This window comes from Nothobranchius furzeri, chromosome 10 (genome assembly GCF_043380555.1).
Source record: "Nothobranchius furzeri strain GRZ-AD chromosome 10, NfurGRZ-RIMD1, whole genome shotgun sequence".
Classification (NCBI taxonomy): Eukaryota; Metazoa; Chordata; class Actinopteri; order Cyprinodontiformes; family Nothobranchiidae; genus Nothobranchius; species Nothobranchius furzeri.
In genome coordinates this window covers 59,931,088-59,949,558 of record NC_091750.1, presented here as the reverse complement: position 1 = coordinate 59,949,558, position 18,471 = coordinate 59,931,088, and the positions used below count along the sequence as shown (strand labels likewise).

Below are 18,471 nucleotides of genomic sequence, written 5' to 3'. Positions count from 1 at the left end.
GCTCGGCTTCTGACCAAGTCCTCCAAATACACCCACATCACCCCGCTTCTCCTCCAGCTTCACTGGCTGCCAGTCAACTAGGGCTGCAACAACGAATCGATAAATTCGATGAAAATCGATTACTAAAAGCGTTGGCAACGAATTGCGTCATCGATTCGTTGTGTCGCACAACTCTTCCAAAAGCGCCCCCCCCACCCCCACCCCCCTTCCCGCCCGCCGTTGCGCGCAGACCAGAGCAAGTCAGATCAGCGCGAGGTAGAGCCGGCAGATCAGCGCGAGGGAGAGCCGCAGATCAGCGCGAGGGAGAGCCGGTACCGGCAGATCAGCGCGAGGGAGAGCCGGCAGACTTGCGCTGCTGCGAACCGGTTCCGCATTGTCGCGCAGCGATCCAGGCAGCTGCTTCCAGCGCATGGTCCATTCTCAAAGTGGAGCAACCAAAAAACTATAATTAGCACACGATCGTTCATGTCCGCACATGTTCTCTATTTTCTGTCTTATTTGTGCCTGAAGCTCGCTACTGCGGAGCTCATCACCTGTGCTGTGGTGATTTCACCTCACGCAGCATCGAAAACGCGCTCTGCGCTTTTCGGTCAGGAGATCTTTGATCTGCTCAAAAGTAACTGATGAGGTGAAAAGGTAAGAATCCAGGCAACAGATTTTCTGGAGAATTATGAGGAGATGCAGGAAGATGAGAGACAGACAGGACAGGAAAATAGTTCAATAAAAACAAGAAAACAAAACAAAGTGTTGAAAAGTCAAATGTAGGTAGATTTATCTCCACTACACGTTTTTACCAGTAAAAAACAATAAGTTATACACATGTCATATTTATACAGCTGATACAATTCAGATCACCTTCAAAACTCAGAAAACCCAGAAAAATAAGCTATTTGTTCATTTACTTGTGAAAAGTTGCACTTTTGCTAAGGCTTTGTGTTATTTTAGGTTTAATAAACACTGTTAAACCTTTTCAGAACTATTTCAGTGTGTGTAGAACAGGACTATCAATGCTTTCTGAACATATGCAACACCGTTTAAAAAATACCGCGATAATACCGAAAACCGTGATAATTTTGGTCACAATAACCGTGAGGTTAAATTTTCATACCGTGACAACCCTAGTTGCCAGCTTAACAACTTGTTACTATTTTAACGTCTTTTCCGACCTCCTTAATGACATATTTCTTAAAAGGGCACAGCGACAAACCTAGCAACATTTCTGTTGACCCTAAGCTATTTTCTGTAGAACTTTCTTGTTCTGAGCTCACTCACAAAACAAGTTGTTTTACAAGTAAAGTAGATGTGAGATGCAGCACACCATAACTGCACTTGATATTGAGGGGAAAATAATGACCGCAACATGACCCTTTTTCTGTTGGACGCCAACGCAGAGCGATGTGATGATGTCATCAATATGCAATTGGCGTGTTTTGTCATCCAGAAACATCTAGCGACTTTCTGGGTAAACTCAGCTACTTTCAGCCTGAGACAGTCCATATCCCACTCTGAGTCATTTCTCACCCAGGATCAATGGCACCACCACTCCACTTCTTTCTCTTCTGCAGTTCTAGAAGCAGACTCTTGTTCATTATTGTTTATTTTTGTGGAACCCTCACAAATTTGAAGTAAACGTGTTGAAAATTGTATCTTAATAAAAAAAAGCATAGAGAAGTGTGTAAAGCAAAGGCTTAACTCCACCAGTATTACTACAAGGACCAATTCGGTGTGCCAATGCCACCCCAAAAGTTTTATTGGCCCCCACATGGCCACCCTACGAAAATGTTCTGGGGGCGCAACTGCCCAAGATCACATTAAAAAGTAATTTTTATTTTAATAAATATCTAAATTTGGGTTTTCTCAGAAAATTAAAACACATTCTGTACATCCTCAGCATTAAATTTATTATTTATTTAAAAATAAACCAGATTCACATCGGTTTTCAGTGACCAGAAAGACTCCATTAAGTTGCCAAAAACAACCAGAACAAATTCATACAACACAACAACTCTCCAGGATTTGAATGAGCCCATCAAGAACAAGCTGGCTCCACTAAACTCATTAGCTACAGCCCACTAATGACACAAGCTAACTTCTGGTGTCTTAGTGGGTCAGAAACGATGTCCTGAAAACATGGTCAGGCAGGTGGTTTTAAAGCTGCGGCTGACGGATGTGTAACATCTTATTTTCTGATTTAGTGGAAAAGCATCTCCTTAGAAGCAGAACGATGTTTCTAACTCAAAAGACGTAATGTGCAGTTGTCAAATCTTTATAGAAGTTTTATAACAACTCTGAGGGAACCATGAGCAGCAGAATGTAATGTTACATTAAGTAAAGAGCCTGGCATGTTTATTTTATTAGCGGCTTTTGGTTTAGTACAACCACACGCTGGAACTTTACTGGAGCAACAAGCACGTCCGAAAATAATCCCTCATTTGGCATTTAGATGGCGGTGGTTGGGAGAACTCTCCAATATCCTACTTGAAAATCTCTCCAGGGATCTACACTTGATGTGTTCCCCCCATTTCTGCAAACAACCAAAACACATCACACTCGGGTAATAAAAAGTAGGAAGTGTCGCTCGAATGTCTCGACTGAATTAAACAACCCAACAAGAAGGAAAAAAGGAAAGTCACTGATTGAAAAAGATGTTTAGATTACTAACGCTGATTGTCTCATTCTGTCTGGTGGGTTTTAAGCATTTAAAATGTGAGTTTAGAGTGTTTGATAGTAAAAAATGACACCTGATTTGCTTTTTATGATGATGTTTGCATTATTTAAATAAATGTAACAACCAATGAAGGATGCATCTGAAGGTGTTGGCTGGAGCCTTTCCACAGCAGCTGAGCATCATATGAGGCTAGATTTGGTGTGTGTGTGTGTGTGTGTGTGTGTGTGTGTGTGTGTGTGTGTGTGTGTGTGTGTGTGTGTGTGTGTGTGTGTGTGTGTGTGTGTGTGTGTGTGTTTTAGATCACAGCCATGTGTGCTGGGCTGCTTTATGCGGCTGTGGAGGCTCCAGCTGGTCTGGGCAGAGCCACGGGCACAGGGTGGAGAGGGGTGGAGGAGGATGGGGTTTGACTCTATTTTTACAAACACTATTTTAATAAAGTGCATATTAAAGTGATGATAAAGGTCGGCCGCAGAAGCTGATGTCTAAGGAATGGGCATTATCAGCCGCTAACATCAATGAGCTATTAGGAAAACGCACTAAAGACAGTTTAACGCAGCCATGGGGACAGAAAATATGTCCATTTTCACTTGGGATCCCAGTGAACTGATACGCACAAAACATGTCTCAGTTTGTTCAACCTCTTCCAGAAGCTGCCTCAAGCCTACTGCACACTGGAAGCATCAGCGGCGCGTAACGTCACTGCTTCAAATAAAATCAAATAGTCTATGGGGGCAATTCAACTTCCTGGTGTACACAGAAGCGGCACGCCGTGCCACTAAAGTTAGGATCAGGTTCTATTTTTGCAATGAGCCGCCTCTGAGACGCGACAATTTCTGCAATTTACAGAACTACACAAGAAATCACACACAGTTTAAGTGTAAAATCCCCAGTAATTTTCAAAATAAAAGTCTATTGCAAGGATTCGATTTCATATCTATATAGATTACGTCAATATAAGTGACCTAACGGCTTATTTTCTCCCAGTATTGTTCCAGAATTGCAGTGGTGTGTTTTTCATTGCTTTAATTCTGGCAGTGGAGAGGGACAACATCATATCTGACATCAAACAGCAATATCAAACGCGATTTAATGTCGGGCGACATGAACTCGAGGGATTTTGTAATCTCGCGAGTCAAACGAGGAGTACAGCAGAGACGTCACTCCACAGCTGAGACTCCCGGCGTGCACTGGAGTGCAGCGATTGTCACGAGTAAACCTTTCCGTAGCCGTTCCGTGCCGCTGATGCTTCCATTGTGTAATAGGGGGTCACACTTTTTAACCCGCTGAAGATAAACTGTGAAGACAGGTGCAAAGATCTGACTATTTTAAAAGAAATCTGTCAGGCGTATTCCCTCAACACAAAGTTGAGGCTCTGCAACTGACATAACACAAGACAGCTTTATCATGTAGTACATTTCCTACACAAATGCAACTCAATGTGCTTTTCAGCAGTAAGAACAGACAAAACTACATTACTACATTACTACGACCCGCCGCGTGCTCTCAGGTCCGAAGAAAAGCTCCTCCTAGCTGTTCCGAATGCACGTTTAAAAAGCCGTGGAGAAAGGGCTTTCTCTGTGCACCCAAGCTGTGGAACGCATTACCACTGCTAGTGAGGCAAACACCAACAGCTAGCATTTTTAAATCACGCTTGAAAACTCACTACTTCAACCTAGCTTATACCACATAATTATGAACCTCAGTCACAACTGCATTGTTTAAAAATTGAATTCACAAAATCAACTTCCTTATTATTCTGGTTCTTTTTTTAAATGTTTTGTAATTTTTTATTCTCCCTGTGTTTTATTGATTTCTAGCTATTAGTTCTGGGAATTTTGTTGTATTTCCTTTTTATCTTTTATCTGTGTTCGACATGATTGTATAATTTTTGGCCGGTTTAATTAACTAACATTTTTAGTGTACAGCGCCTTGTTTGGTTGTAATGCCTTATTGAATGCGCTTTATAAATAAAATTGGATTGGATGGAAAACAAACACACACAAAAATGAACATGTAATAAAAATAGAAAACTAACCTAATATCAATAAAACATTGAGAAGAGAGCTAAATGTGGCCAACCAGGATTTACTAAAGAGCAAGTCATCCCCTGCCAGATTCTTACTCAACTCCCACTTCCTGTTTGAAAAATGCAACAAATGCTGTTGCTTAGCAGACCAAGAGGGCTGAGCCGCTAACAAATCCACACACTCACGTCATTGTGACATCATAGTGTACCATCTAACATCATAGTGTACCTCTCAGCCAATAGTGATGGCAGATTTAAATTCAAATGCAGTGCTGAGTTTTTGCCTGATGACGGTGCATCGCTGACAGTTTTAGGCTGAATATTTAAATTTTAACTAAGATGCACTAAAGTGCCGAATTACTGACTACATTTGTCTACAGCATAATCAGACACTCATTTATATAGTTTATCAGCAAAAAAAAGTTGATTTGGGGGTGACTTGCTCTTAAGTATGTGAAAACCTTTAGCAGGATACCTACAACCGTCGCAAATGTTCAGAGGCATCTCGGGAAATCTTTTGGGAATGCCGTTTGAGCAGCAGCAGACTAGTGAGGCCCTGTGAGGCAAATAATTAGTCAGCAGCCATGTTTCCACTATAGGAGATCCGGGAGATTTCTCGGAGGGAGAAAAGTGGCCGGGAGATATGGTGGCTTGGTTCTCTCAGCGTTGTGTCAACATCTGCTCCTTCAGGAATTTGCTAAGATGGCACCATATGGCGACAACTTTGGCGGTGAATGATGCCACTGATAAGCGCCAAAAGATGTCCACTGACATTAATAACATTACAAGTTTTACTTTGCAAAGTACGCCAAAATGTAATCCATTTAGGGGAAGGGGACATAAAACGCAGCGTTCAATGATCAGAAGAATCGCTGTTTATATGGTGCTCTGTGGGACCACGAAGCTCCATGAATTACGGCGTCGTGCGGGGATTCCTGACGCATTATTTTGGGTGTTGATAGTTTAGAAAGAGTGATTTTAAAGCAGTGTCAGCATTGCTTACTTTCTTTTCCTTACATGCAGATTCACCAGCAATTCTGCCAATTTTACAAAAGCCGGTTGTTTGGTAACATCTGCTGATGTCATTTTCTACTTAGTGACAACCAATCAGGACGAGTTAACCACAAGTCTGACCCTCAGCAGCTCTCGATTTTGATAATAAAATAACTTCATTTAATTAATAGCATCAGTTTGAGTGAATTAATTGTGTGTTTGTTTTTTTAACAGAAGAACTAACAAAATATACAGAGTAATTTACAAATTTATACAAACAAAAATAGCTGCTAATTATGTAGTTACATTTAAAAATGAACCGTTGTGCTTTTTGGCACAGTCTGATGATGGTTTTATGTAGTTTTACATCTTTACAAAACAAAGACAATGTGGTGTTTTATTAACAACTTACATTTATGAAGAAAACATGTAGGCTGTATGAAACAAGAATGTGTAAAAGCAGAGTGGATTTGCCGTAGAGTGACATCATCGGCAGGCGCAGGAACCCGAGCTGATCTGGTACCTACATCATGTCGGATCATTTTTCAGATTAACAGAACGAAAAGACAAATAGCTTTGCTTTCACTTTATTTTGTAGGATGCTTAGTGCAACGTTCGTCTGCTCCGTCTGCAATTAAAATAGGAATTACAGAGAGGTCCGTTTACTGATTAAGTGTCAAAACTGCTTGCCTTAGAAGACACGCTCACTCCCTGCCTGTACTGCTTTCACTCATTTCCTCACTTTCTGAAGCACTGTTTATTTTTCTTTCATCCTCTTTTACAGATTTGTCTCCAACAATATTTACAGGTCCCAGCACGTTAATGTAATAATTGTCCCACGCATTTTGCGTGCGCCATGCCACGCCACCCTGTTTAAAACTACTTATATGATTGTGAAGTGGTTTTAATCTGACAACTTCCAAACATCTATTCCACCAAATTATCTACATTTTGCACAGGACCTTTCCTTTTAGAGGTGGTAGGCTCTTTTTTGTATTGTAAGTAGCAACTTCACAACAACCTAAATATCGATCAACGCTGTACGGATCCTTCTAGGGAATCTGTACATTTCCACACAGGAACGGGATGAAAGAGGAAGAATATGAAGTAAATTGTCATTTTATGTTGACATGTGGTCATCAGTGACAAACAAACACAATCTACAGGGCTAAAGTAGCTGTAATTAACGTCTTTTAAAAACTTTTTTTCTAGAGACTTTACTATATGGATATTTAAATATTCTTATGTGATTTTAAAAATAAAAATAAAGAAATCAGTTCCTGTCTGACATTTGTTACGAGGTTCTGGTTTTTGGGGAAAGAACACTGCAGTAACGCGAGGCTGCTGCATTCGGGGTGCAAACTAACCTCGAGAGGTTGTGACTCTTTGGTGATACTTTTTCATTACTGGCAGTAACGCCAGGGACAGGAAAATATTTTTGTTCCCATAGGTCACCTGACTTCTTAAACAAACAAAAAAATAAGTCACTCACACAGAAACGAAGATCTCCTGAATATCTCTTGGTAATAAAAACTCCATAGTTCGTGTAAATTTCCCAGTTTTTCCCATTAAGTCTTAAAAATAGCAAAAGCTTGGTAAAATTTAAACTGAACAAAAGTTTTATCAGAGCCGCAACATATGGGAGGAGGGATTCAGTGCGGCCCGCTGACCTACAAACCTTGTGCCGTGGGTCTGTGTGCACACAAGTCTCTCACCTTGTCCAGCTCAACGAGTCAGGCTTCTTATTTAACTGGATTTAAACTAAATCTTTTGATTCAGCAAAAAAGGAAAGGAAAAAAAAATATTTGGAGTTAAAATAAAAGATGCTTTATTAATTTCTATTCAGAACTCCAAAATAAAATTTCTGCATGTTCTAATTATAGCTACAAAGTTTAGTCCCATAATTTTGTTTTAAGACTGTTTTGAGCCGGCTCTAGTCTGATTTGTGCTCAGGACTAAAATTTTATTTAATTTCCTTTATTTAGCTTGTTGCTGTGTGTGTGTGTGTGTGTGTGTGTGTGTGTGTGTGTGTGTGTGTGTGTGTGTGTGTGTGTGTGTGTGTGTGTGTGTGTGTGTGTGTGTGTGTGTGTGTGTGTGTGTGTGTGTGTGTGTGTGTGTGTGTGTGTGTGTGCTGTTTTATTTATCCGCTAGCGTTGGACAGAGGCAGTGTCACTGATTAACTACGAGCTGCAAACACACATGTGGGAGGCCTGGACTCTGTCAACAACATCACAAGAGAAACTTTGCAAGGTTTCATTCCACAGACTTGTGATTCACCTGGGTGCAACACACACACACACACACACACACACACACACACACACACACACACAAAGACCTTTTACAGTCGGTGAGGTCCAGGCACGGAGTTGTGGTTTGAAATTTCCGGCCTCTTGTCTTTTGTTTGGGCTACTTTCTGTTTTCTGTGACGCTGAAACGCAAACGTTGTCTCTTCATGTAACACCAGAGGACTCGAGGTGCAGGTAGACAAGCCGTGATTAATGATCCCACTTTCACTTGCATTTATCGTCAATTTCACACTCTCTCGCACTCTGAAGAGACTTCCGAAACAAAAGGTGTCCCAGACTCAACTTTCAACACGTCTCTTTGTTCCCTTCGTAGCATTTCCCATCTCATAAAGTGATGTTCAAACAGCAGCTACTCTAACTTTCTGGGCATAGAGCCTCTTCTCCCGCTGCTAAACCAGCAAATCCTTTCGTTTACTGAAGCACGCTAGATCTGTGTGATGGCAACTAAAGCACAAATTGCACCTCACTTCTTTTTGAAAGGGTCTGAAAAAGACTTTGTTTTTGTTCTAGCCTCATCTTGGTGACAGGAAACGTGGGAGGAATAAAAATGAGGTCTTCCTTAAAAGAAATGTCACATAAAGTAATCGGCTATTAGGATCAACCGGATTTCCCCCGACATAACATTTTTATTTAAATGCACAGGCCTCAGTGTATAGCAATGAGGAAAAACTTATTAATCAAACAAACCCACACTTCCTTTGCAAACAGCTGTCTTTTAGCACTCCACCATCCACCCCCCAAACCCACCTTCATTCTGCGCCGGAAAGAAATAAGTGGATGAATAATTACAGGTATAAACACCTCGGGGCCATCCAAAGGGTTTTTTCCTCTCCTGATATTCCGCTAAACATTTCCACCTCTTGAAAGACTCTTCTGAACGGTTTCTCTTTAGGTGCCTCCGTAGCTCGCTACTTCAAAGCTAGCAGGGCGATGAAGAGGCTCTTATGGTCATTTGTATTTTAATCTTCCTCCCTCCTCTGATAAATCCCCATTTAAGTCTTTAAAAATCTATGTATCCGTCTTCCTGCACGTCTATTCCGATCCTCTGCTCATGTTTGCAGTCATCCAGCGCAGACTTGCAAAGACAGGTGATAAAATGTCTCTTGTTAAAAGTCATATTTGACCATTTTAGCCCTTTTGAGGATATTTATAAGGTTTGAATGTTTCAAAAATCATGGTTTCCACTGGCTTCTTGTGTTTTCTGAGAAGTGAATATAAGCTCTTGTGATCTCACCAGAAACAAGGGAGCTTTGCTTCTTTTTGGCACCATCACGTTTGATTAAACACTCCGAAGTCTTTAGACAACCATAATCTCCCACTTACATACTCCACAACAAAGGCGAACCGGAGCTCTGCCAGATCCGACGCCCTGAAGTGTTTGTGCATGGTAAAAACTTCATCGCTACCTTTTTATTTCATGAAACACTTACAGGAGGGAGGGGGGACGTGATGACAAACTTACATCAGAATTAACGTTATAATATTGTAAGAAAAGCAGAAGCAAGACCCCAGTTTTTGCTGCCTTCCAGTGAAAGCTGCTTTTCTTTCAGGCCTCTTAAATCCGAGTGTTTGGGGCTCCTTATCGTAGCCAGTCAGAGGCAGGGAGGCCCCAGCGCCGCTCATCCCAGCCCCTGGGTCTGTAAAGGCAGGATTAGGGAGGCCTCAGCCTGTGTTGCTGCCATTGTTTACCGAGGGACTAGAGGAAGGCTGAACACCCCCCCCCCCCCCCCTGTCAACACGGCAGCACAATAGAAACAAGGAAGTTGCAAGATCCTAGAGTCCTGCGCGCACACACGCCGTTCCCTTCATCTTTAAGGATCGACCTTTTTCAAAGGAGGGACAGCAACGGCAAAGGAGACGTGGGGGGACAAGGAGGGGGCGCCGTCAACAACAGCAGCTGATTTCTGAATGGACACAATGGACGGGGAGGGGAGGGAAACAACCCAACTGGGGGAACTTTTGCATGCTGTCAAAGCGATAGTTGCCTTTGCGTGGCGCGGAAATTCTAAACTGGTTTAAGAGAAAAGCCGTGGAGGGGCATTTTCAAAACAAACTCTTCAGTGCTACTTCACTTTTTCTTTCCCTAAACACTGCCTCTCAGCACTCTTCCTGTCAAATCTCGATATTTGGTCGGTGAAATGAAGTGTCAAATGAGCAGGAAATTCCCTCAAACCAGACGACACCGGCGCAGACTGAGCGGGCTCATAAATTCCACCGGTCGGCTGCGCGCCGTCAAACGGTAATTTCCTGTTATCCTGGAGAAATTGGGCGACTACAGTGTGGGTCGTTTACAGTCAGCATCCAGGTGCAGCGAGAGATAAAGCTCTCGGAGCACCGCGTTGCCTCTGGAGCCGACGTGACGCCTTCGCCTGACCACAGCTTCCACATCACAGGGAGTTTCACAGCATCTCAGACACCCAATAAAACTGAATAAACGGCCAAATATCCAATATTAGGCTCAGCGTTCAGATGGTATTGGTAAAAGAAAGTTTGAAAAAAAAAATCACACAAAGAGGCTTGTGTGACTTTTTCCATTGATAAAAACCCATTAAAGCTGTAATATTTAAAAAAAAATGTGTTTTTGTCAGAAATAAACACGAGTAGCACTTCAAACCTTATCAGGAGTAAACGTTTAACACTTCAAAAGTAAAACCACAAACCACTAATCACTTTTGTTTTAGTTGTGAGTTAACCATTTGGCTTCTTTAGCAGACTTATTTTCACTATTCTGACAAAAAGAATCCAATAGTTTGCAGGTTTGACGTTTTCTCTACAAGCGTGTCAATTTTTCTGCTGCTTGGTATCAAAAATCATTCACCTTGTTCCTTTTAACGTGTGTTTACTGCGAGGTAAACTCAGCAAGTGCAGCTTCATTCATAGATTTCAACTTTCTAACTTTTTTTGCACTAAATTGACAAAAACTCCCATCAATTAAACCAAAACTTCAATAGTTTCTCCTTTATCAATGCTTCTATAGCTTCATCTAGGAGGAAAACACTCCACTTAGTCATCAGTGGAAGCAGCAAAAGCTATCGATTATGACCGACAGGGCAATTGCACTTTAAGCTGATTGTTGATCCCTGCAGAGCCGTTAGACCTTTCCATTTTTAATGAAAAACTCTCCACAGACTTCTAAAATAAACAAACAACATCTACAACAAACACATTTACACAATAGAAGATTCTGCAAATTACTAAAAAAAAAAGCAAATAAACTGATCAGATCGACCAATTAGAGGCAAGAAATTTCTCGTTCTGTCCGGTCCAAGATCAAGAATACAGGGAATGAAAGTTTAGTAAACGTGGACAGATGTTGCATTCTGGATCCGATGGAGGAGAGGGAGAAAAATTGGAGGAATAAAGAAAAATAATTCCATTTATCTTGAATAAAAGAGTTTCCTCTGCTTGGGTTTGACATACAGAGACACAGAAGAGTCAGAATAAAGAGTCTGCTTGTAATCCACTGCTGGGGAAGGTCTCACAGTACAGTCTAAAACACGCACGCACACACACACACACACACACACACACACACACACACACACACACACACACACACACACACACACACACACATCATAAACTCTGCGTACAAACAACAAGCCTAAGGCAACAAACTTGCAGAGAAAGCATGCAGATGAAGACACACTCAAGAAACATGCCAAACCCTTTAGACACATACATAATGAACTTAAACTGAAACCATTTGCGCGCGCGCGCACACACACACACACACACACACACACACACACACACACACACACACACACACACACACACACAGTCTCAACACTCCAGATAAATCTTTATCCGAACACAACAAGCTCGGGGACTTTAGCTGCACCTCTAAGTCCCACAAATCTCCTTCTTCAGCCACTTCCTCTGAAAGAGCGACTGATATCTCTATTAATGTGACGAGAGCCAAATGTCCCGTGACGCAGTGTAACAGGAGTATTACGGGTGCTAAACAGAAAAAAAGAAAGGGATACACTTTAAATCAGCCTCTCTGGTGGAAGATTAAACATAAATGACACAAACAGCAGCTTTTGTTCTGCCAAATGCGACACGAGCCCTAAAAGTCAGCGGCGCGCTCTCGGGATAAGTTGTCCTGTGGCGTGTTCCGTCTTTGTGATGTTAGAACGCAGCTGAACAAAAAGGAATGAAAACGTAAAACTAAAAAACACAGGAAAGTTTTTCCTCTTGCAGTGAAATAAACCCAAATGTTTCACCAGAAAGTGGGAAACTCCAACCACTAAATTGAAAGGTTACACTTAGTTATGCAGCTCCCATGATGACTTGTTTACAGTATCACACTAAGGTCCAGATATATGAAATGAGTTCAGAACACTCCTAATCAATCTTTTAACTATTGATTTAAACTGTTTTTATTTAGATTACAAAAAAATCTTACTCTTTCCCTCAGATTCGGGCAAAAACAGTCAAGTGGCATCAGGTATCTTGTGTTTTCTTACCAACAAACGATATTAAAATGAATTATTTATCGACTTGAGCTCTTTATTTGCAGAACTTGAATTGTTGCAGATTTAAGGAGATTAGGATTTAATCTTGCAACATTAAGTCCATTAGTCACAGCTTTTTTTTGTTGTTTTTTTAATCAAATAAAAGTATTTTGAAGGTGTAAGCACCTTTCCAGACAAATACATTTCTTAATTAACATTCATGAATTAAAACATAAAACAACTTTCTCGCATCTTTTTGTAAACGAGGATATATAGAGAAGTCCTGGAGTCAGCTGAGGACACACACACACACACGCACACGGACATGTAACGTGTCCCACGTTTAATGCCACCACACAAGAGAGGCCGGTCATTTTCCCGTCCGTCTCCAAGGCCTGTAGTTTCTGATCCATCTCCACATCCCTAATCATCGCAGACCCCCCACCACACCACCCGCTACACCACTATTCTCACCCCTTTCAAGTGCCAGGTAGATGGGGGCCGAAACACCGCTTCTGCCTCACAACTAGCGGGACTAATTACAAGGGAAGCAGCAACAAGTGAGCATTGTGTGGAGTCTCGAAGACACACACGGAGAAAGAAAGTGCTCTTTATCTTGGCAGCAGCAACAACAACCCCCGTCTCACCCTCCAAACATCTCTGAGAGGCTGCTGCGGTCCCAACTCCAGGACTGAAGAGCAAATACTCGTAGAGTCTACAAACACCATTGGCCCTTGGTCGCCGCGGTTGCTAAACACAGATGTGCAGCTTCATGCATGAGCGAAGATGAAGTTCAGTTGGTTTCATCCTCACAGCGTCGGAATAACTTGAATAAAATGTTTGATTGTGGTGCGCAACCTTGCTTTTGTCTCATGAGCTCCAGTTATGAAGCTTGTAAACAGGAATTATAATAATTATCTAGGATTTTCTCTCCAAGAAAAATAAAAACCAGAGGCAAACCGAACATGCCTGCAGCAGTAGAGGTTCAACTTTTATAGCAACACGGAGAAAAAAAACAACCTTTTCTGTGAGATAAGAGCAACATATTCAAACGACTGAACCGTTAAGACTTTATGCTGCTCTAAATCTTTAAAAATAACCTTTATGACCTCGAATCACATTTTGTGAAGCGGCAGATTCACAAAAGTGTTTGTTTGATCAGAAACTGTTGGTTTCAGGTAAGGTTCAACTTCATTCTGGGTTTTATCGGCAACTAGAGGAGATGTCAGCTTTAAATAAAGCGAGTCTTCTCATGTTTGTTTGTTGCAGCGGTTTTACTGTGAACTGATTTAAAGGTTGCAGCAAACCTCTTGGATGGAAAACATCAAGTGAAAGAAATAATAATCTCATTTTAACATCACCGGTTCACAAACTAAAACTAAAAAGCTGCAGATTCGCCTCACAAGGCACAAGTCCGAACACGCGTGATGTTTTGTGATTGATTTGCAGCGAGGCGACAGTCGTCTCAGTGTGCGGGAGCTTCATCTCTTGCCTCCTCTGATCCCAGATCAGCCTTAACGTCACTAAAGCAGACAGGTTATCTACGTTCTGCTATGTGATTTACAAATCCCTTCCTAACACATGCACACAAACGTCAACTAACTGAAATTAATATTTTACACAATAAGAGACGCATTAACAATTCTGTATTATGTTAAAAAAATGTTTCAGACACCACATGCATTAAATATATGTGAGGTTTTAGTAAAAAGAAGACCAGAATGAGAAAAAACTGCTGTGCAACTTTTGAAAAGTAGCAGAAAATACTGCAGGCGCTTGAAACGATTGAATTTTTTCAGACTGGATTTTTTTTTAAACAAATCTAACCAGAGGGGACCAAAACAAAACCCCTCAAAACTTTAACATTCATTAGAGTTTGTTCCCATTTCCTCTGCTGCAGTGAACTTCAACAATGAGAGATGCCCCACAAAGTACATTTTAAAGCTCAATAAGAAAGTTGAATGTTAAAATAACAAAAAAAAAAATCAAAAAAATTTAAAAAAAGAGAGAAATCCACAGCAGGACAGAGAGTGGACGGAAGAAGAACCTCATGAGCGACTGAGAGAAGAAACCACAAGGAGAAAAGCAGCGAACAACGATGAAATAAACCAAATCTGGACTTACAGATGGAGACACGGAGCTGTTCGGGAGGTAAGGGTCTGGCAGCATCAGGAACGGGTACCCCGGATACGCCGGCGACTTGTACATGCCTCCATCTTGCTGCTTTGACACTGAGATCAGGCGTGGAAAAAGGAAGCATGAATCAGAAAGTCAAACTCAAAAATCTGATCAAAACAAGTGAGCAGAAATCTGCAAAACTTTGAGGATGTCAATGAAGATGATACGTACTCTTGCAACACGACTGGCAGGTTCAACAAAAAGAAAACAACCGTGCATGTGAAGCAGGCGAACTATTACCCGGTCCTTGCATCATGTTTATATCCTTGTTTGAGCAGACTTGTAATACTTTGAAAGGTGGGGGGGGGGGGAAAGTGCTGCAGTCGTCACCTACAGCCTGAGAGGCGTGAACTTCAGGAGCCTGTGATACTTTATTTCCACCGCCACCCATATTAAGCACAAGGCCTCAGATACAACTACCTGCTAAGAATGAGGCTACAAGACCAGACCGATCAGAGTAACAAACTGTGAAATAACGCAGCACCTTGGGGGAGATAAATGTTGATTTCTGCGAGTTTCAATTTGCCTTAAAGACTCGTGAATTTGAAACCACAAATCCGGATTTGATGGTGGATTTTGCTCAAAGGATCACAATGTGACAACTTCTTTTTTCCCCCTCCCCTTTAAGTGATGACTGAAATGACTGCAAACTGTAATTAAAGCTGCCAAGTGAAGTAGACACTCTTAAAATGTGCCTACATGAAGGGAGGGAGCTTGCTCTGTTCTTTATGGGTGGTAAAAGGGGAAATTCTCTTTTTGCACTGAATTTACTGAACAAAATGTATTCAAACACATTATTTCAAACACATTACGTCACTCAATTTAATCAAAAAGTTAATATTTGTGTATTTTCTGTAGCATTATTACACCAATTATGAAGCTTTACGATTAAAACGCAGTTTTACGCTGGATGACAAAAACAGCACTTCTGTGATAGATGCAGTGACACGATGGGCATCTTTTAAAGTCTTTGAAGTTGTGGCACGTGCTCCGTTTTGTTTTTGTGTAGCGGTCACCCTGAGAGGAAGGGAGTGTTTTCCTCCTACCTCCGTCGTGATGCTCTCGGTGTTTGTCCGTGAAGACCCTCTGCTCGCCCTGCTGTCCCCGTCTGCCCGCCTGGAAGGGACAAAAACACCAAATGAGGTGAAAACTCTCCTCCCCCCTCAAAAAAAGTTCAAAGGGACCGATGGTACGCGCACGTGAGGGTGAGTTTTTGAACTTCTTCACCTCGGACAGCCTGGGAATTTCACTTCAACGCAGCCAGTTTGGCTCGTTTTTATTTACTTTTAAAACAAAACAAACCAAGTAAAGTCAAACACGGTCAGTGCCACCTACCGCCGAAGGACTCTGATTTATTTCCGACTCGTTCACCAGAGAGGACTTCAGGTCGGCCAGGTCTCTCTCTGTAAACGCGTTTTCTTGGATTTTCTCCTCTTGTTCTCCTTCGTCTTTGAAGGATATCATCTCATCATTCGCTCCCAGGTCGTCTCCTCCGCCGCTGCTGAGCTGAGGCATGTCTACGTCCCTCCTAACACTTTTCTTTAAAAAGGAAATAAAAGTTTTTTTTTAAATAAAACAAAAAAAAAGTTGAAATAAAAAGTGACTTCTCAGCTAAATATCCTCAGTTTGGGGCAGCTCCAAAGTAGAGAACCCCCCACCACACAGAAAAGTTGCGATGTGGCGCTCCCCGGCCAGAACTGTAATGTTTCACTACAACAGCAAACAGCTCATTTGAGCCCAAGACAAGCCGAGGAGTCCCGACATCAAAGGGCGCCGAACGGCTGATTGACAGGTCCGATGACTTGTTGGGGGGTTGTACGATTGTTTCTGTAGAGGGCTGAGCCTCTTAAAGAGACACCGCCTCCTTCTGCTCAACTCAACAGACATTATTCATGACTTCCAGGGCCGTGTTCACGGTATCTACGGCCCGCGGGCTGCCACCATTTTCACGTTTTTTTGTTTACTTTTGAATAATAATAATAAAAAAAGTTTTCCATCGTGTGCAGATTAAAATTAAAGAGCAAGTCACTCCCTACCAGAATCTTACTCAACTCGCACTTCCTGTTTGAAAAATGCAACAAATGCTGTTGCCAAGCAGACTGAGAGGACAGAGCTGCTAACAAATACACACAAATACAGGTTCACAATGACATTGTGACATCATATGGTACCAGCTGATGTCATTTGATACTTCTTAGCCAAAAGCAATGGCAGATTTAGATTAAAATGCAGTGCAGAGTTTTTACCTGAAGGGGGTGCATCACTGACAGTTTAAGGCAGAATATTTATATTTAAAAAAAGATGCACCACAGCGCCAAATTATTGATGGCATCTGTCTATAGTACAATCAGACACTCATTTATATAGTTTATCAGCAAAAAAAGTAGATTTGGGGGTGACTTGCTCTTTAAATTGAATGAAAATGTCTCTCTAAAAACCCACAAGTGAAAAAAATAAAACAATTGTACAAAATAAAACGTAACATCCAAAGAAAGAAAGAAAACAATTTTTTATAGAGCACCTCTTAAGATAAAAATCCAGAGGCGCTACTTCACCTTACAAAATTAAGCAAAAGATGAGTTAAATAATGAATTAATCATTTATCATGGCCTTTTTATTAGGTACACATTGCTGGTATCAGGTTGCTGAAGTTTCTATCCTTTCTGTATAATTTTGGACTCCCTTATTTAGTTTTAATCACAATTTAATTACATATTTTAGTTTTTTCCCTAACAGATTTTAATACTATCTTTATAAATAATTTAAAAATCTTTTTTTGTTTTTATTGTGCTTGTGATTTTTTTCTTGAATGGTGCTATTTAGAAAAATATGGAAATGTAGAGTTGCCACTCACACAAAATTAGAGCAATATCACATTATGAGTTGGCCATGTTGTTTTCCTTACAATATAACATCATGTTCTTACAATATAATTATAAGTTTGAACAATATAGTGTCACAAACACGTTAAATGTATCACATTTGTACAAAGTAAATGTATTGTTTGTACAATACAATGCACTGTGCAAATATGTAGGTTGTAAGAATGTGAAAACTATATTGTTAGAACAATAAAGATATCACGTTATAACGTGATTTTGCTCTAATTTCATTTTGTGCGAGTTCTTCACCTTCTTCTTTTGGTCCACATTTCCATGACAGCATCACACAGTTACATCAGTTAAGGGATGGACATCAAGAATCCAGAATATTCAGGTTGGCTGTGGTGTTTGAACCATGCTCAGTTTGTACAAAGGTGTTCAAAGTGGGCCATGAAAATGCTGACACAACCATCTGAATGTTGCAGCTGCAACTGAGACTCACCGGACCAAGGTAGGTTTTTCCAGCCTCTATGGTCCAGGGGTCTCATTTATAAAGCTTACTTACGCACAAAAAAGGGTCGGAAAACTGCGTAAGCAAGTTTCCACGTAAACTTTGGGATTTATAAAAGAAAATGTAGAGGAAAAATGTGCGCAACTTTGAGTTGACTAAGAACCTGACTTATGCATATTTTGGACATGGAGCACATGCACTGGTGCTGCTGAGAAGGAGAAAATTATGAATTCCAGCAGCATTATCACTTGTACCACTTCGTACACACACAGAGCAAGCCCTGGTGGGACAGGCGGACCCTGCAGCCGCATCTTTGGTCGCCGCCCAGGATGCCTTGTTGGACGCTTTGTCCAGAGTCACTGGGGAAACAAGATTTGTTTTTGTTTTATATTTTAATAACGACACATTTGGTCTGTAGTAATAAAAGGCTTAAACTTTACCAGTCTCCTCTGCATGGTCAGTGTTTCCGGCACGATGCCACGCACACTTGCCGGTCCGAGTACT

The 18,471-nt window shown here is 41.2% G+C and overlaps 1 protein-coding gene across 11 annotated transcripts in view; it reads right to left on the bottom strand.

Moving 5' to 3' along the window:
• Positions 1-16,456, bottom strand: part of tcf7 (transcription factor 7) — a 73,261-nt gene extending 56,805 nt beyond the window's left edge. For 5 of the 11 annotated variants that reach the window (XM_054730748.2, XM_054730749.2, XM_054730751.2 and 2 more), the window contains exons 1-3: positions 15,970-16,455; positions 15,681-15,750; positions 14,581-14,687 (exon numbers count right to left, since the gene is read on the bottom strand). In XM_054730748.2, the coding sequence (XP_054586723.2) occupies positions 14,581-14,687; positions 15,681-15,750; positions 15,970-16,149 (357 nt within the window). In that variant the 5' untranslated portion in view covers positions 16,150-16,455. Of the gene's footprint in view, positions 1-14,580; positions 14,688-15,680; positions 15,751-15,969 lie in introns of all 11 variants that reach the window. The other 6 variants (XM_054730755.2, XM_054730757.2, XM_015961478.3 and 3 more) reach the window with 4 other exon arrangements.
• Positions 16,457-18,471: the final 2,015 nt, after the last annotated feature.